Source organism: Mastacembelus armatus, chromosome 4 (assembly GCF_900324485.2).
Source record: "Mastacembelus armatus chromosome 4, fMasArm1.2, whole genome shotgun sequence".
Lineage (NCBI taxonomy): Eukaryota > Metazoa > Chordata > Actinopteri > Synbranchiformes > Mastacembelidae > Mastacembelus > Mastacembelus armatus.
In genome coordinates, this window is record NC_046636.1 from 1,973,346 (window position 1) to 1,997,720 (window position 24,375).

A 24,375-nucleotide genomic window follows, 5' to 3' on the forward strand; every position below is an offset into this window, starting at 1 on the left:
TTTGAACCTTTTTTAGAGAAACGTTATCCAGTAATTTGACCTGGTCTTACAAGTGTTCACTGCTCTGTTGATCTGAGATGATTCAGAAGTTTAATTACGGCCAGATGACAGTTTGATGAGAGTCTGGGGAAAGCGAGGGGGGTCTTACAACACAGATGGGGAGGAGTTACTGATGTGGACATACTGTAGGTACTGGGGTTTGACCACTAGCATGCTCTGCTCCCTAGGTGCCCTGAGAGGTTAATCAAAATGCCAAATGTTATGTGCGTAGCTGCAGAGCTCTACACTAAGTCCATCTGCACCAGATACCGTCTTACATGGCAGACAAACATTCAGCTCATGCAGATGTAACCTCCATTTTTTTTGCTCTTAAATGCTTCTACAGAGAAAGAAGCAAAAGTAATATGTTACAGACGGACCCCTTTTGTTTACTCTCTGTTTCTGTCTGCAGTAAAAACAGCAGGTTCCATCTAAATCATTAGGGTAAGGCACCAAATTTGCATGTGTGATTTGTTTGTGAGGGCACACGTGTCTTGTAAAGCATGTGCGTGAGTGAGACAAATGGTGACAGATATAAGGAGAAAGGGAGAGAAAGAAAAGCCACAGAGAGACAGACAGAAAGGGAAGACAGACGTCCACCTGTTTGACACAGAGAGCCTGAGAAAGTGCAGAGGAATGAGCAGAATGCCAGTATGTGTGTATTAGGTTAAGGTCTGCACTGTGCCAAAGTGTGTGTGTTGTCCAACTGATAATACTATGGGAGCACTGAGGTATGGCATTTGAAAAACGGCATGTTGAAAAGCAGGTGATGGGAGAATTACACTAACCAAAAGACACACACACGCGCACACACACACTATTAAAATCATTTGACCAGTCTCATTTCTGGGAAAGATCAGCATACATTATAGAGCAACAAACAAACAGTGAGTTAATGTCCTGTGTAAGCTACCTATGTGTGTGTAAATGTGGGACAGTGAGTGAGTGGGAGATGAGCACAGGACTTCTAGGAGTGTGAAGGAAAAGTGGGAGAAACCAGAGCAAGTGTGAACCAGAGTGATGCAAATAAATAAAAGTGTCATGTCAAGCTGAAGTCATAAAAGGACAGACTGGGATCCAGAGTGCAGTTGCACGGACGCACATAACACCTGAAAGACTGGGACTTTAAAAAAAAAAAAAAAAAACCTTTGAGAAGCAAACAACACAAATATAATGTCCTACTCCCAGAAAATGAAAACAACAACCTAATAGGACTGATAAAATAAGAATCCGACTATGATACGAGTGTAACCAAGACAAGACAGACGGAAGAGACAGGTAACAATATACAACTACAGTTGTGCTCGTACATTCACCACTGGCACAATTTAATTTATTTTAAAAGAACCAGTCTGCTCCTCTGGGGGCAAGAGAGCCGCTGTATACACCTGTCTCTGCTTTGCTGAAAGCCACAGGCCCACAAGCCTAAGGTGTGTGGGATTAGAAAACAATGGATGTTGATGTTTAGAAGAACGACAGATGCTGCCAGTATAACTCGGTCTGACAAAGATAAGAGGATGTAACAAAACTGAAGCCTTTTCTTAATGAAACTGTGATCGATGTGTTACTTAAATCAGAAGTCTGCTTTAAAACAGGAAAATCAACATTTCTATCAACTTTCTAACACTATCTGTGGTTAGCAAACCGCTGTGGATTGTGACAGACAAACAGCGAGTGGAAGCTCCTTATCAGCAGGGGGGGAAAAAAAAAAAAAAAAAAAAAAAAGTTAAATCAATTCAATTCATGAATAAATAAAACAAAATGTAATGTGATGTTGTTACATTCATCACAGCACAGCCAAGACATCTCACATATTTGTAATGGACCACAATCCTACTACAAGTGGATTAGTCAAATGGTACTTCTGATACGGTGTCAGACATATTCATTTACTTTATTAATGCATGATCCACTTCACGAGGAACATGATACTGTACAAAAATGGCTTCTGAGCTTCTCATATTCTTTTAGAGCACCAACAGCTCTGTGTCTGCATGTACATATCTGTGGGGAAAGTAGGAAATGGCAGACAGAGCAGGCCTTCGATGCAGAGCAGTACATATGATTTATGGATGAAATAAATGGGGCCAGCACAGTAACAGGATCTCTGAAGAAAGGGGGGGGGGGGCAGGATTCTTTTGTGGTGGTAATGGTCTCCACAGTGTCAGTGGGTGGAGGGGGGCAGCCTGTTGGTAAGCTGATGCGGCGGGAGCAAAGGTGGCAGCACTGAGCCACTTCTACTAAAAACACACAAACAGGTCAACAACCTGACACCTGTGCATGTGCGTGTGTGTGTGTGTGTGTGCTTTCGTCTTCTTGTGGTTGTGTGGACACGTGACGCTAAATAGTTATAGGGACACTCCTGCTTTGTGAGGACATTATGGCCAAACCTTCAAAGGGCTGAGAGGAGAGTAAAGGCTTGGCTTCAGAGAGTTATGTCAGACGTTTATTAAAAAACATGTGTTTTCTGATTTAAATAAACATGGCTTGTAATTCAGGGCATTAAGACGAGATAAGGTCATGCTCAAGGTGAAAAGCGTTAAAAGAACTGCAGGTTCAGGTGGGCAGAGTAAATATGATCCAAGACGTCATGTGAGCAACATACCCACATGAAAACACCAAAACTCTGCTGCGTGGATTATAAGACTACACAGGATTTTAAATGTAAGAATGACTGCAGCCAGTTCTGTGAGGTAAAAGTAAAATGACCTTTTATGACCACGCACACGCTGCCGACCAAACACACTCACACGTGCACGACCACGTTACAAAATGTACCAGGTGTCAGGAGATCTGTAATGCAGCAAGGAACGAGTAAAGCAGTTTAACCCTTTTAATTCAGGCACACATTGGGACGTACAAAAAGATCAACATCTATTTTCGAAAACGTGTAAAGAAAAAAAGATGGATGTAAATTACTTGGAGTCTGTTACTTGAAGTTTTGGACTGTCGGTTGGATTAAACACAAAACCTGAAAATATCAGTTGTATTAAGCTTTTCTCACAACTTTTTACACCCAAAAATAATTGCTGGATGAATTGAAAATGGAAAGAACAGTTTCAGTTCTATTTCCTACTTATTTTACTCAGGACACTTATGTTTTCAAAAGACGTTGGCATGTACTTTTTATTTTTAGAAAATTAGAATTCAAAACGTCTGTTCAATTCTTTTGACAGTTCAGCCCTGAAAATTAGACGCTACAGAAAATGCCTGCCATCCGCAAAATGATATACAGTACTGGGTTTCCAAAAAAAAAAAAAAAAAAAAAAATCAGTGGGAATATGGGAATATTAGCAGAAGTGTGAAGACAGCTACACAGAGGGAAAGACTGAGAAAGTGCAGTGAGATAGAGACCTAAAACGCTCCAGCAGCCTGTCACATGGGGCCTGAAGCCGCTCGGCTCAGCACTCTTCCTCTCTGTGTTCTGCCGGTTCCTGACATTTATCTGCTTTATTAGATTATCTGGGCTACATGGCTGTCTCCGAGCGCATGCAAGCGCACACACACATATAGACATATATACACACATGGCTCTCGATTCATTACAGCCCTAACTGCTTACTTAGGTTTATGCAGTCTTTAAATTAAACCACAGATAACCGAGCACCTCAGAAAACACTCGCCCCTAAGGTGAAGAGGAAAGGCTAAAGCTAGTCATTGAGGAGGAAATTAAGAAACATTGTTTGTGAGTGTATTATCATGCGTGTGTGAGTGGTCATAAGGTTGATTTTTAACGGGCTCATCTATAGGGACTCTGCTTCCCATCATTAGTAATTCAATTTGCTCTTTATTAGCAGCTCTTATCAGAGGCACAGACGGCTATGAGCAGCTTTCCTCACTCCATCTTTCTCTGCACTCACCCCTTCTCCACCTTTCCTGTGTCTCTGATTCTGAATTCACATCCTTAATTAGAAATGAATGTGTTGCTGCTGTAGGCCAGTCAGGTTCTGCACACATGACATAAAAAGCATGGGAGACATGCTGATGAAGAAGGGAAAGGGGAAAGGGTGTAAGAGGTGTGAGACAGGGCACATAGTTAAAGAATCGGAAAAAGAGAAAGACTGAAAGACGCAGAGCCATGGGGACGAATAAAGCCTAATGTTAATAGTGATGGCTTTTCTAATGTCTTCTGACTCCATTGAGTATGGGAGATTACACCAAGATGGGCATGAGGCGTGTAGGGTACACGCAGAATGACCGGAGGGTTGGAGGGGCAAGTGGAGGGAGGGAGGGGGAGAGAGGAGGGGAGGCAGGGGGGCTGTAAAAACAATGATTGCTTTCCATCAGGTTAGGCCTATATTCTACAGTTCGTTAAAACAATCCAATTTGCAAAAGGATAATTATGCATTAGCTCCTTTTTATCTACTGGAGGGAGAGCAGTGCCAGGGCTTGATAGCAGTGGCGCTGCCTGCCTCCACCTCTGCAAATTACCCGCTATCGGCACTTGTTCGCCATCACGGCTGAATTGGGCAATCAATTAACCTCCCCCCTCCTCCTCCTCCAGCCCTCCTGTTCTCCTCTCCTGTGACAGCCAGATGCACAAAGCCACTACATGGCAGCTGAGGATGCGAGCTGCTGCCCTCTACTGGAGAGTGCGGGCAATAGCTGCTGTCAGAGCGTTAGCTGAAAGCCAATTCCATGTGACACAATTATAAGCTGTTTTCACTATATAGTTGGTTTACACTGTTCAAATGAAAGGAATGAAGTAAAATTAAACACTAAAAATGTATATATGTATATCAGGGTGCAGAAAAAAGCTTGGTGCTGTCTACATACACTATTGTCCCACAGAGAGGCTACTATTAGTGGTAGATGAGGTAGTTAAAAAAAAAAAAAAAAAATACCGATCCAGCAGGATCTTGGAAAAAAAAATCTTTGCTTCCTGCTGGTGGATTAGAGCTGGCAGGGTCATTTCAAAATCACAAGCTCGCTGAAACTTTAGCAGATTTACTACATTTCCTATTAGTAAAAAATGGCAAAATACAGTGATTTATTGTAAAGCAACAACAAAACAATGTACTACAACAATAAGTACAGAGTACATGCTGTATACTACTAGTATCTAGCAGGCAATAGTCTGAGAACATTTGGGCATAGGTCATGCAGAACTGAAGGGAAAGATGGTGATGGAAAAATAGGAGTCAACAAAAAACACAAGACTAAGAGAGAGAACTGAGCGAGAGTAAAGATGAAGGTGTCTGTAGCTTCTCAGATCCACATTTTCAGATAAGAAGACAGAAGAAAAAGAATTTACAATGACTGCAGATTTCCAGCACTTCCTCCACAGAACTACAACACACACGCCTGCTCTGATCAATTAATGTCAATATGTAAGGATGAACCTTTGTTTGACAGCTCATTAGAGAAATGGCTCCCAGCAGATATTATAAAATGAAGAGCTCTGAAGGATAAATAACAGTAACACTTAACTAAACAACCTTGTTTCATCTGTTGTCTCAGTCAATTGAGAATATAAATGCAACTTAATGTGTGTGTGCTTCTTACTTGTCCTTGATACCGTGGGTGTCATCCGCCTCAACTTGTGTCTACCGAAAGAAACAAGCTCCCTGGACGGGGTCCTCTTGACTCCTACAGGACTTTTGCCTGAGGTGAGTGTTCGGCCCCGTGGGGAATGTTTTCCTGCTGACGGGCTGCTTCCCTTCTCAGCCCCACATCCACTGCGGTCACAATACAGAGAACAAAAGACCACAGTGTAATTAGCAAAACATCAGAGGCCACTATTAAGTAAATAATAAAATATATTTAATTCATGTCTAAACAACACTAACATGAGCAAGGAATCATTTCTGTATAAGACATACTTTGCTGCCACCTTTTGGCAAAAGGCAGTTGGACAATATGAACATAGTAAGAGCAGAACATAGTAAGAAATAAACCTACAAGAAAGGAAATCAGATCATGTGCATCCTTCCATTATTTACCTGCTGGCAGACCTTCTAATGATTTTCATCCTGCTGCGGAGCTTGAACCCTCCAGGGGAGGAAGATGGGATGGAGGCACGTTGAGGTAGTGATGAGGAAACCACAAACCCTTTTACTCTGTTGCTTTTTTCTGAGATCCAGTGGAAGGCAGATCTACGGCGTGCCACTGCTGCACCTCCTGTCACTGCAGCCGAGGTACCCAGTCCCCCAGCCTTCCAGCAGTAGCGGCTGCTGAGTGGGGAGCTGGTTCCCTTTTTTATTTTTACAGAGGGATTGGAGCTTGGTTTAAGTTTCTTTGTGGCCTCTGCCTTTTCTAAAACTCTCTGAGCAAGGGTGAGAGCTTTGGGTGACAGGGGTTTTCGAGATGTCTTTGCTTGGACTCCAGCAGAGGAGGAGACCCATTTATACTTGGAAGTCTTGGGGGCTACAGTGATCGGGCTAAGCTTTCGTGGTAACTTCTTAGCGGGGGTTCTCTTGCTTATTAAAAGTGAAGGAGAGGTTCCAGTGGTAACTCTAGGTTTTGATTCAGTCACAGCTTTGACGGTGGAAGAGGAAATAGAGTTCACTTGTCTGGGCTCAGCTCCTGCCACATTCTGGTTCTTTACCCAAATGAACTTTGATTTTTTAAAGACAGATGGAGGTTGGACCTGGCAGTTCTGAGCTGAGTGCTTAACGGCAGGTTGTTCTGACACTTGAGACAGAGCAGAGACAACTGGCGTGGTTTTACCAGTTGTGAGAACAGCTGGAGTTGTGGCAGTAGTCTGGTTCGGCTCAGTGCTGGGTTGGCCCATCAAGAAAGGTTTGATATGTACTTGGGAACTGCTCTGCAAACTAGTCGAGGTGTTGACCTTAACTGAAGAAGGCACTTTTGAAGACCCACTGACTTTCTTTCCCAGATAGACAACCTGCTTGCTTTCAGCCTTCTGGCCAAATTCTTGATTCTGTTGGTGAAGCTCGTCATGTAGTATCCTTGTGCCTGATGAGCTGAAATTTGCTTTTGCACCTTCATGCTCAGACACAGCTGCACCTTCAGCTTTTTTATGTAGAGCATCTATGGATGTTTTCTTTGCTGCATCTTCTCTAATCCCTGTCATGCTGCTTGTATGTCCCAGTTTCATCTGATGAGTAATCCCTTGTGATAAAGTGGCAGTTTTGGTTCTATCACTTTGAGCTCCTCTGCTGTTGTCAGGCAGGGAAACACTGCGTGACAAACCTTGGGAACTAGACTGACCCACGGAAGAGGACGTAGAAGCTGAGAGATGTTTGACAGAGGGTTGAGGACTCTTGTTTTTCAGAGAATAGGTCTTCCTCCAACTGCCACGGCTTGGCGGGGCATACAGTCTCCCTCTGTCAGATGTGCTGTGACCTCTGCCTCTGGATGGAGCTCCTGGCTCCCTCTGCTCAACTCTTGCAAACGGGGTGTCACCATGAATGCTTTTGTGTTTATTGATGAGATCTGTAAATTTAAAAATGGGCATGGTTTGGTAAGCAACCAGTTTTAAAATAAAAAAATAAAAATGTGCCTCTCTCCATCATCATCATCATCATCATCATCAAGAAATGATGCCATGTCCTTCAGAGGAATGTCTGTCCCTCCTAAGGTCACAACGTAATTAATGATTAGTTTTGTCTAAGTCTAATAATTGTTTTATCTGAGAGCAGTGTCGTATTAAAACAAACAGTTTGCTCCAAAACATTAAACTGTGGTGCACAAAGACTCAAGACACTTTATGTTCAGTTTTCCTTTATCACCCATCTGGGCATTGTAATATAAGAATAGTTTAAATAAACTCTTGAAACCGTGGCACAAAGTGAAAAACCACCACAAACTCAGCTACGCGAATAAATACAAGCATTTTCTGTGATTAGCAGAGTGAACGCAGCGTTTAGCGCTTAGCCTTCAAACAGAACAAGCCAGCTGCTTCATGTTGGTGTTAATGGGACAAACAGGTGGCAGGTGGCGTACAGCTGGCAGCATGGACAGCTAATTACTGTTTCAGGTGTTGTTTCAGACACAGGCCGTGTCCACCTGTAGCTACATTAGCTAACGGAGTTTTATGAAGGGCGGGAAGCGAAGCTAACGCTTAACGTCTCTCTGTGGGAACTTTAATCGCGGGGAACTTGTTTTCTGTTTCCGCTAAGACGAGTCAACGTTTAAAAAAGCAAGACTTACTCTGAAGAAGTTCAATTTGCCTCTTAAGCGCTTCTCTCTCCTCCATGTTTACGACTTAACTTCTACGTAGGTAAAAAGCGACGAGCAGAGGCCCTTACGGATGACGTCTAATGTAGCGTCCAATCACAGAGCGCTACTAATTTAAACATTGAGCCCTCAGTGCTGTCTTGCAGGCTGTTACTGCGACATGGCACAGTTTATGAGGCAAAACTAACTTGTATTAAATGGTATAACACAAATACGTCTGTTATTGTAGTGTTATTTGCACCTTTTAAAACAAGCCAATATTGTAATTCAGTTCATGCTTAGTGTTATTGTGGTTTTATTTCACAGATGTGTCTGTTTTTATTCCACCTTTTCCTAATTTCCATTTTCTTTCATAGTGCCACGTTAATCACAAACTCTTACGAAGAGAAGTCAGTGGCCAGTAACAGTTAACAGTTTTCAGTGGGACTTTCTCTTTGCCATAAAGCAGTCCCAATTAAAACGATTCACACTTTGTTCTGCAGATTATCAAGAGAAATTGGGCAAAGGGTTTCTGAAAAGTTTCTATTCTATAATGTGATTTTTTAATAGTAATCAGCTAAATTGTGGCTAGATATGACCTACCATTAGATATGACCTACCTTTATTATATATGTATATCTGGAATTTGAACATACTGAATTCGTACGTTTGATTTGATAATGGGATATTCCAAGGTTGTAAACAAAAAGTTTCCAGACACACATGTTGTCAGCCTTACACAATGAAGCTGCAAAGAAAAATCATAGCAAACGAAATGTGTCATTATAAATCCTATATGACAAGATGTAAGAATAGTACTGTGTGTTTTAACCCGATTATTTCATTATTTATTATTTTTCAGAGTACATTTTGTACAGTACACCGCAGTACTATTCAGGTAAACCCGGTGGTTGTCTGTAAGACAGTACTGAGGGCTCATATAGGCCAAACATGTCACACGAAGGGCTGCGGACTGTCAACTGATTTAAAAACAAGTGTCGCTTTGAAAATAGTCCTTTAAAACCATCAATCCCCAGTTTGGAAGACGTTTATTGTTCACTTGGTTTTCAGAATAACCTGCGAGCTGCCCCAGGTACCAGAAGACTGAGAGATGTCAAACGACGACGCTTGGAAATGAAATGAAAGGGGAAGTGAAACTTAGCAAAGCAGCTTGTTGGCACTGACTAAAACAGCGAAGACAAAACGGAAAGAAAAGAGTAAAGTTGTTAAACAAGTGAAGGTAACGAAAACTTTTCCACTGATCCTTGTCTGCTAACACAAGAAAACCAAACCTGACGTGTCCTAGATTAAAGTTTCCCTTTAAACTTCACATTTTGCTTCGATTTCAGTTTGACGCTGGTAATTGTCGAGCTGGCAGCTAAGAGGCTAACGAGCTAAAGTTGGAGCTAGACTTATTGTATTAACAGTGTCTACACTGTGTGTGTGTGTGTGTGTGTGTGTGTGTGTGTGTGTGTGTGTGTGTGTGTGTGTGTATATGTGTATACGCGTCTTTATGTGCTTGTGTGGACACGATTTATTCTGATGCCGTTCTTGTGAGGACATTTTGGCCAGTCCTCACGACTTCAAATTGTTTTTTGAGGCTTAAGACTTAGTTTGGGGATTAGGGTTAGAATTAGGTTTAGGTTAGGGTCCGGGTCATGGTTAATGCTTGGTTAAGGTTAGTTATGTGTAAAGTGTCTGTCTGTTTTTTTGTTTGTTTGTTTAGTTGTGATGGTTAAAGTTTGGGTCTAGGGAATGCAGTATGTCTATGAGTGTCCTCACAACTATACTGACACACGACTGTGTGCGTGTGTTTCTGTACAGTGCCCTGCGACATCACCTGGTCTCTGCAACATGACGTCAGCAGACAACGTGTACTTCATCGTAACAGAAAAACATGACATTTTCAGTAACATCAAACCCGGTTGCATATGTTACATGCATAAATCTCAGCACACAGCAGCATCTAAAAAAGGTGGCTCTCCCTCAAAGCTGAAGGTCACCTCGTTGGATTCATATACACCCATAGCTCGTGAAGTAGACTTGAGTAGCATGAGGGCACTGAGTGCAGAGGAAGCCGGGCTGCTGCTGGCCCTGCCTGATGCCTCAGAAAGGCTGAACTGGTTCATGCAGAGAGATGATCTCCAAATGGCACAAGGACTCACTAAAGGTACAGGAGTTACTGTGGAGGAAAACGGAAAAAAGCTGCGAGGCATCATCCGCTATATTGGAAAAATAACAGAGCCAGCATATCCAGATCCTATCTCAGGAACGTTCTTTGGGATTGAACTGCAGGTGTGACTTAAGTCTTTGTTCAACCAAAATAGTTTCTTGCTTTTCCTTCCCACTATCTGTTTGTGTGCATATTCAATAATTTGGTTTCACTTGGGTTTGAGTGTCTCAAAGATTTCTGCCTCCACCTTTGTACAACTGACATTAATGAAAGCACAAAATTAAATATCATGTTTTGTGCTTCAAATTACATTTGAAAATATGTCTTTTAGGTAATTTTAAACCAGTTCTTCTGACTTTCTCCTAACACACAATGTGAACTGTTGCTCTAGCTTCCTACCTTTTGCACAGAAACTCTAATTAATAGTGCATAATCCACAGAGCCTGTGTGGCTGTGAACAATGTCCATTGGAACTACTTTCTACACTGAATTTTACAATGTCATTTAAGGTGCAAGTCATATTTAATTGTGTTTCTTCACAGAACTTTGTGAAGCTCAGTTGTTTTGGGTGGAGGCAGAAATCCCAAGGGGGGATATCTGAAACTATGAGCAAAGGAAACTAAAATATCTGCACTGCATCAATACCACTGTGACTGAAATAAATCTTTTTTTGACATATGAATGAACTGACCTTGTACAGTTATTAAACTGAAAATGTGTGTAAGATTAGTTCAAATGGGCAGCTGTTCTTCTTTTCTCTAGGGAGAACACAGGGGGAAAGGACAAACTGATGGAAGCTACCTGTGTAAAACACTTTTTTCATGTGAGAGAAACTGTGGCGTTTTTGCCCCGTTCGCCAGAGTCAAGCCTTTGGTTCCCAGCTCCCTGTCACCATCGACCCCTGAGCCCTTCTCTCAGCAACAAACAGAAAACCTCACCACAGGGGACAGAGTCACTTACTTCATCAATGACATACTTCACCACGGAATGGTAGTGAATGTGGACCAAGATTATGTTTGGATCTCCACAGTAAGTAATATTTTAGATTTTCAGATAAAATGGTCCCGAAAAAAATTGAAGACAAACGCATCTTGATGAGAAATTAATTTTAGTAGAGTTGTGTGATTTTGTGTTCCATTATTTTATCGTAATAAGTCATTATTTAGTAGGGTCCTGTGGTGTTACAAACTTTCAAGTCTGCATGGTTTTAATGTGTATTACTATTTATTTATTTAGTAATGTGCAGTAGTAAAATTCAGCATATTTTCTGTTTTGTTGTACTGTATAAAAGTTCAAAAATTAGCTATTTCCTTCAGTTTGCAAGACATTTATGTTTTTCTTTGTTGTTGTTTCCAGGACACAGATGAGAATGGGAAGACAGGGGGGGAAGTTAGACTTCCACTAGAGTGTGTTGCGAAGGAAGAGGTGCCTGCAGGTGTGAACAAGATTTACATGATGAAATGTGATGCTGTTTCCCACATTTGTAACAAATCTGACCCAAATACATTATTCACTGTATAATCAGAGACCATGGACATTGATACACCTCCAGTGGAAACAGACAGTGATGACCTGTTCAGTGTGGACTCTGTGGTAGAAGTGACCTTGCCTGCAGGCAATTTGTATGGAATCATCCGGTGGATCGGCACATTGCCTGATCAAGGACCAGTCATGGCTGGACTAGAGCTGGTAGTCTTTACACTGACATGTTACAACACTAGAAACTGATAAGTACCCACCTGGCAATGGATTTGCAATTTTTAAATTCAAACCAATAAATGATATATGATATCATGTATATCATTATATATGATAATGATATACATGATATATAACCTTAATTTAATCTTGGATTCAGTATCAGTCTAATCTTCCTGTATTTGCATCCACAGGAGGAAGACAAGGGAGTGAATGATGGCACCTTTAGGGGTAAACGTTACTTCTATTGTCCTCCCAAGAGAGGTCTGTTTGTGAGGCTGCGCTCCTGCCACCCTGACTCACGTTTTCAGAGCATATCAGCCAATCACAGTGAGAAGCTGTCAAAACAGGAAGACACAGGTTAGAGCAGGATCTACCAACGTCTGACCACTGCTGACTGCTTGACATAAAACTGATTGCAGTTTGGCAGCAGCTCCAACAGCTGGAGTGACACACCTTCAGTAGTTATCACTAGCTGGACCTGCCTATTCTGTAAGGTGTTGTGGTTTTAAGTGTTAGCATACTTAATAATTAATGTGTGTGCTGTGTGTTACTTTAGAGAGCGATACAGAGCAGAGTGCAGGGATGCTGGAGGCTGTTCCTCCTCTCAGCACTGACCAGGTTAACCAGATTCTGATTGGACGGATGAAGGGGATCCAGGGCCACTGCAACTCCTGCTACATGGATGCTGCCCTCTTTGGGTCAGGAAGATGAGCATATGTTAATAAATAATACATAGTAAAGTTTTCCATGTTTATCCCCATAACCAGACAAAGCATATGTAATTCACATTATCAAGTTTTGAGGATCGTTTCCTGACATCCTGACAGCTTTTTTTCTGTCCAATATGAAATTCAACTTGCAGAGACTTAAAACTTGGTTGTTTTTGTAAAGTATCACAGTGAACAACATTTTTTGGAAAAGTTATGTTTAGATTCAAGCAGGGTCTATTTTCATAACTTTCCTTCGGGGTGCATTCAAAGCTAGTTTCAGATTTCTGCATGTGTATTTTACAGCATACTGAAAGAAATGGGACCTGGCTGCACATTGTAAAACTTGAATCTTGCTGCACAACATAATGTCTTTTTTATGTCATAGAGTTGTTACTGTCTGTGCTCTCAGTTTGTTTTCCTGCTCGTCTGTGCTGGACTCCATGCTGTTTAAATCAACAGCACCTCAGGATGCACCCATTCAGAAAACACTGCTCAGGGACATAGTCAACCCCCTCCGCAGGTGCATGTTTTTGTGTTTCATAAAATGTTTAATTGTTTTGTGTGGTAATTCCTTACAGTGCATGTCATGCTGTCTGTATGTTGTCTGCAGCAAGGGCTTTGTGGAAGGGCGGCATGTCATGAAGCTCCGGCAGCAGCTGCAGAAACATGGCTACAGTGGCTCCTTCACCACAGATGAGAAGGGTCAGCTTAGTCCAGAAGCTGTAAAGCATCAGATTAGTTCTTTTGATTCAAAGTGACTGTTGATGTGGCTGTTGTTTTTCAGACCCAGAGGAGTTCCTCATTGTCATCATGCACCACATTCTGGCCCTGGACCCTCTTCTCAAACTGTAGGCTTACAACACTACTGTTAGATCCCACTTCACACCAGCTGATGTAAAGTTACCTGCACACTTCTCATCACTTCCTCTCCCCCCTGTAGCTCAGCTGGTGGTAAAGTGCAGGAGAGTTACTGCTATCAGATCTTCCTGGACCAGAACCACAGCCTGGTTCTTCCGACAGTCCAGCAGCTGCTGGAACATTCCTTCCACAGTGCAGGACTCAAGCTGGCAGAGGTGACATCCCCTGAATTTCTGTCAGACATTTACTTTACGATGCCAATGTCTGCCTGTAAAAATAATATGGAACTGTGTGTCAGGGGATGCTTTTCCAGTAGATGGCTCTGTTGGACAATTTTCTCAGCAGATCCTCTCCTCTCATGGAGTCACTTCATTTTTCTGTTTTCTGTCTGTGCAGTGTGCTATCTTCTTATTTCATTTTCTAATATTTGCAGGTGCCCTCCTGCCTCATTCTGCAGATGCCTCGCTTTGGAAAGAAATTCAAGATGTTTGACAAGATCATTCCGTCTCTGGAGCTGGACATCACTGACCTCCTCTCTGAAGGTTAACACATGCACGGTGCACACGGAGTATTATCTTTAAAAAAAAAAAAAAAAAGAGAGAGAGAGAGAGAATCCAGCGTGTGTGTGTGTGTGTGTGTGTGTGTTCGCTTCAGGTCCTCAGCAGTGCATATTGTGTGGAAACTTGGCAGAGGAAGAGTGCACCGCCTGTTTTAAAGATTCTGTTTTCAGCCAGACAGGATTCAAAGTCTTCTGCAAGACCTGCTCGTCTAAGGTTTGGGTCATTCAATTGGATCCATCCTTAATTAGAATTAGTTAATCAAAGTCTCAGGTGCTACGAATGATTCATCCATATCTGCAGACACATTAGTAAAACTAAAAAACATAGGTTTTAGTTTCTAAAATCATGTAAAAGGTAAAAAAACGTCTGAAAATAATTTACTTTTCTTGTGGTTTTAGTAAAAAAACTGTCTGGAAAATCTCCAGCGCAATAGCTCCAACCTCTGATTCTTATGTGGTTCCTAAAGAAATGATTTGAACTTCTATTTTAATTGGTTCTTGTTTGTTTCTTTCACATTTTTCTACTAATGCATATCCAATTTGTGTTTAATAATCGTGTGATGAGATTAGTAGGATTAGTAAGATCTGCTATAAATGTAAATGTATCAAATATGGAAAATAGCAGATGATGACACTAAATCTTAGTTTTAGCCCTTTCTGTTTGGTTTCAGGTGCACTCTCATCCTCAGCGCCGGTCCCATCAACCAGCTGCACTGGACATTCCTAAAGGTTACCTTGGTCACAGCATACCTCACACTCTGACCAGAGACAAGCTGGAGTTGTTCGCTGTGCTCTGTATTGAGACAAGCCACTACGTGTCCTTCATCAAATATGGACCAAAGAACGAAGACTGGATCTTCTTTGACAGCATGGCTGACAGGCAGGGTGAGACGTTGCTTTTTTTATCAATTGCCTAATTACATGCATCATTTATACAAATGGTCTGTGGCTGAGCTGTTTGCTGTGTTCAGGAGAGAGAGATGGCTTCAACATCCCTGAGGTGTACACCTGCCCTGAGGTTGGCATGTACCTGGAAATGTCTCCTGCGGAGCTGGCCAATCAGGTACCACGAGACATGAAAGGTGTGGCCAAACGCCTCTTCTGTGACGCCTACATGTACCTGTATCAGAGCACCAACATGTGCCTTTATCGCTGAGGGGCACTTTAACACTGAGACAATGCCCTCAGCTGACTCCTCCAGAGGGTTTCAATAAGAAAAAATACTGTTTATATAATTTCTGGCACTGTAATTCTTCTTGCTTATTTGTTTTTTATCTTATTTTTTTGCTCTGGTGCCGGGAAAGTCAGGCTTGAATAATTTATACCAATGTAGTTTTACTTATGTAGGACGAACTGACATTGCTTGCTCAGTAATTTTGCACTATTAAAGTCCAGAAATCAAGATAAATGACATGTTGAATTGTAATATTGAGATTTTGTACTTTGCTATTTCTTCTTGGAGATTCATAATTATATTAAAAAATTATATATAAAGTTTGTATATAAAGAGTCCTAAGACAGACAAAAAACATCCATCCAAGAAGGCAGCCAAATATTGAGTTCAGTGTGGCTACATGCAGCACTGTTAATTTGCTGTTAATTTGTTAATTTTGTAAGTGCACCATTGTATCTTCTGACTAATGAGGTGTGAGGTTGGTGGATATCTAATATGTAGGGACAATTTGTATTAATTTTTTGGAATGTTGAATATCTAATATTTAAATTGCATCTCAGGAAATTGCATCCTACTGATGTAATGTTTGTTGAAAATTATTAAATTATTTGGGAAAGTTGGAAAAACTGCACTTAAATGGCTACAGAGGCTCCAGGCTCTTCTGTGTTTATTGCTACTGTTGTGATTTGTACTGAATAAACACAAATTATACAACATTTCTGCACAATTTTTACTTAAAAACCAGGTGAGATACTTTTACATGTAGTTATTTTTGGTGACAGATTGATTTAGTGAACCCACCAAAAAGCAAAAGCAAAAAATTATACTTTAGTTTTTTCACGTAAACTATCTCCATTGTTTTGTTTTCACCATGCAACTGTTTCCATATAGACTCCAACAAATTTTCTTAAGGTATAGCTTCCTGTAGCCATGTTTATAGTGCAGGATTTGCACTGAACAGTTTTTTACAGTGAGTTGTGCAGTTTTATAAAGGCTGACTTTATGTGGTGTCCCCCAGGGATCAATTTATGGTCCTCTAATGTTACTCTACTTGCTGCCACAGACACTTTGTTACACTAAAGACTACATGTCCCTGTTCCCTAAAAACCTGAGCCCTGTTAAGTCAATATTTAAGTGTATTAAACACATAAATAAACTGGATGCCACAGAATCTCTTTATTGGTGCCTCAGCAGCAGAAAATTTGTTCTTATTTCTGTCTCCAGTAAGAACCACATATGCATGGTTTAATTAGTATTTTTGACCTTTATTTTTAACTTGATGTTAAAATACCATTCCTTACATCTCAATTGTAGGAAGGTTTAGACACAAACCTTAAAAATGACTGTGTTTTATTTTATCACGGTCCTTGTAAATCAATTATTTAAAGTTATCTTCATAAATTCTAAAACAATAATATGATAGTGTAAATCTAAAACAGTCTAAGAGTCTAATCCTAAGAGTCTGAAAAAGTTTAAAGAGGAAGAAAAGGTCTGAACAGCACTGAAAAATATCTGTAGTGATGGGAATATGAAACATCAAGACAGTTAACACATTCATTTTTTAAAAGTTGAAATAAATACCATTCATGAATAAAAGATCAATGTGAGTGTGGAGCTTGCTCGACATGAAAATGTCATGTTAGTTTAACTGCAGAGTCAGTGGAAACTGGCAGCAGGTGAGATGTCACAGCTGAGATGTATGTACTGTATATCTGTGTGTGTCTGCCAGGGGGGCTACACACTGAGAGTGAAGCCAGATTGTGGCTTTTGTTAACTTGTGATTCTGCTTAAACCATCAAGACATCCTGTCAACGATAATAAGCACTGAAATTGTCAGGTTGCAGTTGGAAACTAATTACATTTGCTTGGTTATAAATCTGTTTGTATATCTTTACAATGGTACATGCAAGGAGATAAATTCTTTTGAACAGATTTTTTCTCAGTCAGGCAGTTGCTTGGCTTAAAATGAAGCCGCACACACACACACACACACACAGAAGTGTCCTGATGAATTACGTCCATTAAAGACAATTGTTATTTCCCTCCAGTCTCTTTCCATTTTGCTTTTCAAATGCAGCTTCAGAGTGTCTCCACCTCAATTTGTCACTCCAGGTGAATTTGCATGCTGGACTCTAAAAGGTCTGTTATAATTAGGGTACAACAAATTTCTGCTTTGAGAGCTTTGAAGTGTGCTTCTATGTCATGACCAACCTCAACTAGATCAGTCCATCACGGCATGTTCCACAACTTCATGTGGTCTGAATACACACAGGATTTTCTTACATTAAAGTGCAAGAGTCTCCACGACTTTCACTCCCTCTGTCTCATCTTTTTTTCAAACGATGCGTCACTGGCTATTTGTCTTCATTCTGGATGCTTTTGATCCTGCCGTCCGCCATGTTTCCCCTTCGTCTCGCTGTGATCAGCTTTGTGAATGACCTCTGTGCTAGTTAAGAATGCCGTGCTATGCTCTGTGATGAGTTTGGTTCTTTTATATACCCGAGGGCATGGTTCGTTGCAGAAGGGGGAGCAGCCTTGAGTCTTAATACAAGGCCCTGCAACTCAACAAAGCCGTATCCCTTTAATCCAAAAGCATTTTCAAACATATTCATCATTATGCTAAAGGTACAGATCCTGCATATGTGTGTTCACAGATAGGGAAGTGTTGTGCTTGTCAGAGTAGTGTAGTTGAACTATTCCTGTGCTTGTTGAAAGAAGATAGTGTCTGATAATAAAACACAAAGCCCACAGCAGAAGACACTTTCAAATCAAGACCAACATGACATTTTCAGCCCTTACATTCTGCAGAAAAGGATAATTATTGGTTGATTGATTCTGCCTTCTCAAAACGTACCGGGAAGAGGATTGCATTCTGGAAATTAGTAAACTGGAGGAAATTAACTCCTTCAACCACAGCAGTGAAACTTCAGGACTGCAGCCGGACAACACTGTCAACTCACATGCTAAAAAACAACTCTGCTGCACTCTGAACATTTTTCTGATGCTTCTGAGATATTGGTTCAAATATTCAGTTAAATAAGCTTCACTCTTTATGTCTTTGCCTGTCCTAAGCTCGATCATACCTCTTTGGAGGAGTTCACACTGTTCTTACAGATGAACTTGAGAATTCCTTTTTTTTTATTGAGACAAAGTTGCTTCAATTTCATTGCAATTATATCAAATACATAAATACCATACATGTATATCCATATTACACAGGTGGTTCAGTTCATATGAATACCGGTATATGTGTTTGTTCAAGGCAGACAAGCACAATAGCAAATTATTTGCAATTCTACCATCATCCCTCGTCAGATAAAATTGTTCTTTGTATCGTGTTGTGTTTTCATTGATATCTCTTTCAGATCTGAACACATTCGTCCTCACGGTGTGCACTCAGGAAGAATCCAGTAGCAAGGAGAAGAAATACCCTCAGCAGTGACACTGATCTCCTTCTGCTCAGCCTGATGAATTGGTTCAGATCTGAATTTGATTGCAAAAAGGACACTGTGCTGTGCAGAAGTAAATCCTTAACTTCACTAATTTGCCAGGCTACTATCTGATTCTGTTTTATCTATTTTGTGAAGTCAAGGGGTCTCTGTCATTGTGGCTTCTTTTTCATTTATTGTCCATTTATTCATTTCTGACCTTAACTTTCATACGTTTTCTATTTTCATTTCTGAATAGGTTTTCATTTTTCTGTCTTTTCCCCGTTTAATAAGTGATTTGCATTAAAGGTCACATATAAATTAAAGCTTTTATGGACATTTACATAAATCCTCGAATAATCAATTAAGATTCAGAAAAAAGTTAAAGGCTTTTATTACCTCCCTCTCTGTGGCCCATGAGAATTATGAGTTTTCAAAGCCATATGCTCTGTCAATTATTTATCAGCATTAGTGCTCATAAATGTGTCATTAAAGCACACGTTCTGGCCTATCAGAGTTGTCTTTACATCTCTTTGTGTGGCTGAAATTAATTCACAACACTGTGAATGTCGTGATCTTTAGAAAATATTTTAGATTTGTATGTCACCAGCACCTGTGGGACCCTGATGTACATCCATCATGATAAGCACATAAACCCCTACTATCTTGGGGTTTATGGGAAGTACTCACAAAAGGGGCAGCTGGCCAATGTTACATCTGCATAATTCAGCATCGGAAAGGTTAACTCCTTCATTTGGAGCTTCAACATTTCTCCCAGTGTGGTTTATATTTCCATGTTCTCCGTTTTACATCAGCCAGCGCTGAGCACAGCTGAGACATGTGACAGGAGTGAAGACCAATCTGTGATTGACAAATTAAAATGTGCTACTGGAAGTTGGCTGCATGATAACAATGATGACAAATAATAATAAATCTTTTCATGTTTTTGTCTATTGTCATACTCGGAGAGAAGCTGCCCGAGGGACTGCAGCTGATTTATTCATAATAATAAACAGAGATGGGTTTACCCATAATGGGACCACGACGGAGCTTTTAGTGAGAAACCACCAATCGATCCCCTACAGGCTGCAGGTTCTCAGTGCTGCAGTCACTGATTTGCAGTTGTGTTATAGGCACATTCACAGCTCCACAGTTGAACCACAGCTGCCACAAACATCTCTTTGAATCTCCACTGTGTTGGGTGAAAATGACTCTCCTGACTGGTACATAACAGGCTGCTTGTTTAGAGAAACAGCCTGTAAACAGAAGAGATTAATGAGGCTGCGCTAAAAGTCGGGCTTTGTATGAGGTAATAATTAGATTCTGAGATATCTGCCCCCAACCTGATATCCTCATTAAACCATTCATACAAGTTAGGACAAAGAGGACCTGTAGGCCTAACACAGGACTCACAAAGGTACAGAAAAGCAACAGGGGTCATGTTGTTTAAATGACAGAATTATCATCCATCCATTATTTACTGTTTATTCCTATCAAAGGTCACAGGGGGCTGTGAGGTGGGTCCCTTCTGGACAGATCAGCAGCCAATTACAGGACTGCAGACTCCACACAGAAAGGCCCCGGGTCCACCTGGGTTCAGACCCTAATCCTGACCTGCATGTGTTTGGACTGTGGGAGGAGAAAACCCACACAGACACAGGGACAACATGCAGACTCCACACAGAAAGGCCCCGGGTCCACCTGGGTTCAGACCCTAATCCTGACCTGCATGAGTTTGGACTGTGGGAGGAGAAAACCCACACAGACACAGGGACAACATGCAGACTCCACACAGAAAGGCCCCGGGTCCACCTGGGTTCAGACCCTAATCCTGACCTGCATGAGTTTGGACTGTGGGAGGAGAAAACCCACACAGACACAGGGACAACATGCAGACTCCACACAGAAAGGCCCCGGGTCCACCTGGGTTCAGACCCTAATCCTGACCTGCATGTGTTTGGACTGTGGGAGGAGAAAACCCACACAGACACAGGGACAACATGCAGACTCCACACAGAAAGGCCCCGGGTCCACCTGGGTTCAGACCCTAATCCTGACCTGCATGAGTTTGGACTGTGGGAGGAGAAAACCCACACAGACACAGGGACAACATGCAGAATCCACACAGAAAGGCCCCGGGTCCACCTGGGTTCAGACCCTAATCCTGACCTGCATGTGTTTGGACTGTGGGAGGAGAAAACCCACACAGACACAGGGACAACATGCAGACTCCACACAGAAAGGCCTTGGGGTGAACAGGGTTTGAACATGGACCCTTGTTGCCTAGAGACTAATCGTGTCCTCACTGTGCCACCCTGAGAAAATCCTTCATTTAATTTAAAATGTAGTTTTTCTGAATCATTAAAATAAATCAGAGAAGGTGGACCGTCAGAGGTCTTTAACCCTTTGGAGTCTTTAGCTGCAGCAAAATTCTTTCATGTGAATCTGTTTACCTGCTCATCAGTTTTCTGTGTTCATCCTGGCTCCGGTCTAATGAGAGAAAACAGACTTTTCATTCAGAACGTTTCCTCTCAGTCAGCGGGGACAGACCTGGCCTGCTGCTACTGTCGGTCCTTGTAAAGATAATGCTGATCATGTTTCTTCTTTAATGATGTTGTTGGTAGGAGAGAAGCTCCACTGTGGTTAGTTTGAGACTCTGAGGACAGAATCTGGTCATACCTCAAAGTGTTGTGTTTGGACTCAATAACACACACACACACACACACATAAAGAATACAAAACAGTTTAGTGTAGCTGAGTAAAATGATTGTGATCACAATCAAACAGTGTGTCCTTTCTGACGTATATCACTTCCATGTGTTCAAGTTGAACTGAGTGATGACGCTGAGGAGAATCATTTTTGACCATAGTTGCAGCAGGGGTTTAAAATGCTGAGCTGAGGTTTCAGCCAGTGTGTCAGCTCCAACTGTTTGAACTGGCTGGTGAACACACCAAAGCACAATATCTAACTTCCCCTTGTTTCAAGAACCCAGACATGCACCTGACTCTGACAACTCAAACAGTATATTTGCCTCCACCACTTTTGACTGATTACCTAAACTCCCTGCAGCCTCAGCTGTTCTGTTTGATTAGTGCTAATTAGCAAATGTTAGCGGCACACAATGATAAGATTATATTTGCATAACAGTGGAACAACATCACACCTCAGTTCATGCAAATCTGCCTTGTGACCATTTTACCATCGATGCTGCCACAATATGTTTGAACTGTGTGGGCCAGATGGTGAAAATATGAAGCGCTCCCCAGCTGGACACCTCACCATGCAGTACAATCAAACCTGACCTTCAGACGGCTCCGTGAGATCATTTGGAAAGCACACTGAAAACCCCACAGCAGTTTAACTCATGATATGAATGAGTGGACTCACATTTACTTTTATTATCTCTGCCTTCAAATGTGAAAAGTTTCTGAAACATGTGGACATGTGGACATTTTTCAACAAACAGACACTATGAGGATTAAATGAGAAAAAGGCAAAGATCAGAAATTCCTTCCAGGAGAGCGATTATATGAGATGATTTAAAATTCAGTCTGCTCTAACATCAATATAAAATATTAAATGTTACATAAGCACGAGTCTCGGCGCATTATGATTCAAATCACACTGCTGTATTCTCATAAAACGTGTCCTGAAGAATTCCAGAGGGGAGTCTGAAGGTCACCGCGTCCAGTGTGTCAGTGAAACATGGTCATTGGCTGTGGTGGTTCCTCATGGTGCAGCCAGACTCAGATGAACGTTGCTGCAGTCACACCTGAGCATTTACACTTGGACAAAAGCCAGGCTGTGCACTCCCTGCTGAATCATGAAGGGGCTTTTCTACACTGTCTGGACTCTGTGCTAATGCTGCAATGCTACCTGCTCGTCAACATGCCGACGCATCCGAGTCCTCATCGTGTGCCAGTGTTTTTATTGGAAGGCTGTAATGAAGTGCTGCCTCTGCCTGTGCTCATGGCCACAGCTGGTTACACACTGACATTAGTGGCCTTTTGTCTCAGCTGAGCAACAGGCTGCAAAACAACGTTCAACAAAAACAGGTTTGGGTTTCCACTTCTGCCTTTGAATGACTGGTTTTCTACACACAACCACCGTCACAACTGCACACATCTGTGTTTTTATTTAACAGACATTTAACAACAAAAAGACGATCTGGTGGAACTGGGTGGTGTAAATAATGGCCAGGATCATGAGAAACTGGCAACAGGTGTGTGAGTGGGCGGGGACGGTCAGGTGACTGGGAATGGAGGGAACGTTGAGGGCATCTGGTGGCTGGATGGAGAATAACAAGAGTCAAGCAAATGGCCAAGATGAGCAGGACTGAGACAGGAACCGTGCTCCTTGTTAAACTGCTTGGTTAGAGTGGAAACAGACAGTGTGAGAGCTGAGTTGGTTCTGAAGTTGGTTTGGGTGACTGATCAGACCAAGTCAGAACAGACATGCCCCAATTAGTGCTGACAGTCAGCAAGTCAAATCATATCGTTGCTGCCAGCTGTTCTCATAGACGTTTTTACTTGCGGTTGATTTTGGTGACCTAAAGGAGAACATAAATAAAAAGCTTTATCTGAAGTTACAGTAGCTTTGGTCACTCACCTCCAGTTCCCTCTGCAGGCTCTACAGTCTAACACGCTTCTCACCAAACGCTACTCTTCTTTTGCACTTTTCTGCCCTTTTCAGCACAAATGTCACTGCATATAAACAGTGTAAGCTGCTGGTTGTCGTCCAAATCTCACAGAATTCGTGGGCTCTCTGGGATTTGTTTAATGTGTTGTCTGGTGTATTTATTCATTCTCAAGGTTTATGCTCCTTCCTGACTGCCAGACGCTAAAAAATTGTGTACATGTGTGGAAACTATCCTTATATGTGGTTTGTCCAGTGTGTAGGTTTCAGTCTTCAGCTTCTTCAGTTGGTTCCAAGCCTTCTTGTCATACAATATCATGAAATGTATGACCCTGAAATTTGGCTGGTTTCAGTGGAGGGCAGTGCTGAAGGGCTGAGGCTAAACTTAATGATTGAAAGTGACACATAACCACTTTGGGCTTGTTTTTTCTCTTCAGACGAGAGCAGTGACGAAGGCCTGAGGTGAGGAGATGATACGTGACACATCTGGACCCGTCTGTTCCGTCCACTTCCGTTCAAGGATCGGAGCCATGCGGGGACGTGCAGCTGCAAACAGCAGGTGTCCAGCTGTGACAAAACAAACGCACGCATAGTGTAGAGAGGAATGCTGTTTAGAAACTAGCACCAATCCACAAAGGACCGGACTTAGACAAACAGAGAGAAGTTCAGCTGTAGCTCTGACACCACAGGGCTCCAGGTCACAGGTTAAAGATGTCTGTTGATTATTCTAATCCACAACTCAGTTCATCTTTACTTTGCACTTCATTTCTTTTACGTCTGCACCATCCAGAATGAATCATCCATGAATCTCACATAATACAAACACTTTTGTTTCTGACAGGGTTGGGCATCATGTCTTATGAACAAGGCTGCATAGTCCACTTTTCCATGGAGTCAAGCAGATGACTACAAATCCCAGCACAATGTCAATTTGGACATTTATGTATATAATCATGTGTCACGACCCCTGGTCAGG

At 41.7% G+C, this 24,375-nt stretch overlaps 2 protein-coding genes across 14 annotated transcripts in view; one reads left to right on the forward strand and one right to left on the reverse strand.

The window, feature by feature from the left end:
• The window catches only part of zc3h3 (zinc finger CCCH-type containing 3), a 121,314-nt gene extending 113,081 nt beyond the window's left edge, over nucleotides 1-8,233 (reverse strand). For all 13 annotated transcript variants that reach the window (XR_003296576.1, XR_003296579.1, XR_003296580.1 and 10 more), the window contains exons 1-3: nucleotides 8,155-8,233; nucleotides 5,982-7,437; nucleotides 5,545-5,717 (exon numbers count right to left, since the gene is read on the reverse strand). Coding sequence is in view for 2 of the 13 variants with exons in the window: in XM_026323296.1 (XP_026179081.1) it covers nucleotides 5,545-5,717; nucleotides 5,982-7,437; nucleotides 8,155-8,200 (1,675 nt within the window). In the remaining 11 variants the exon portion in view is untranslated. The remainder of the gene's footprint in view (nucleotides 1-5,544; nucleotides 5,718-5,981; nucleotides 7,438-8,154) is intronic.
• Nucleotides 8,234-9,099: 866 nt separating this feature from the next.
• cyldl (cylindromatosis (turban tumor syndrome), like) lies at nucleotides 9,100-16,514 on the forward strand. Its single transcript, XM_026323551.1, has 15 exons — nucleotides 9,100-9,400; nucleotides 9,985-10,455; nucleotides 11,096-11,362; nucleotides 11,690-11,768; nucleotides 11,859-12,022; nucleotides 12,226-12,391; nucleotides 12,591-12,732; nucleotides 13,154-13,264; nucleotides 13,355-13,446; nucleotides 13,529-13,592; nucleotides 13,685-13,817; nucleotides 14,036-14,144; nucleotides 14,257-14,375; nucleotides 14,833-15,046; nucleotides 15,133-16,514. Exons 2-15 carry the CDS (start codon nucleotides 10,015-10,017, stop codon nucleotides 15,315-15,317), a joined length of 2,286 nt encoding a protein of 761 aa, XP_026179336.1. The 5' UTR covers nucleotides 9,100-9,400; nucleotides 9,985-10,014; the 3' UTR covers nucleotides 15,318-16,514.
• The last annotated feature ends 7,861 nt before the right edge of the window (nucleotides 16,515-24,375 follow it).

Coding starts and splice junctions, on each gene's coding strand:
- cyldl (XM_026323551.1), top strand. CDS start 10,015: ATGACGTCAGCAGACAACGTGTACTTCATCGTAACAGAAAAACATGAC. Junction 10,456..11,095: donor TCTTTGGGATTGAACTGCAG/GTGTGACTTAAG, acceptor TCTTTTCTCTAG/GGAGAACACAGGGGGAAAGG. Junction 14,376..14,832: donor GCAAGACCTGCTCGTCTAAG/GTTTGGGTCATT, acceptor GTTTGGTTTCAG/GTGCACTCTCATCCTCAGCG.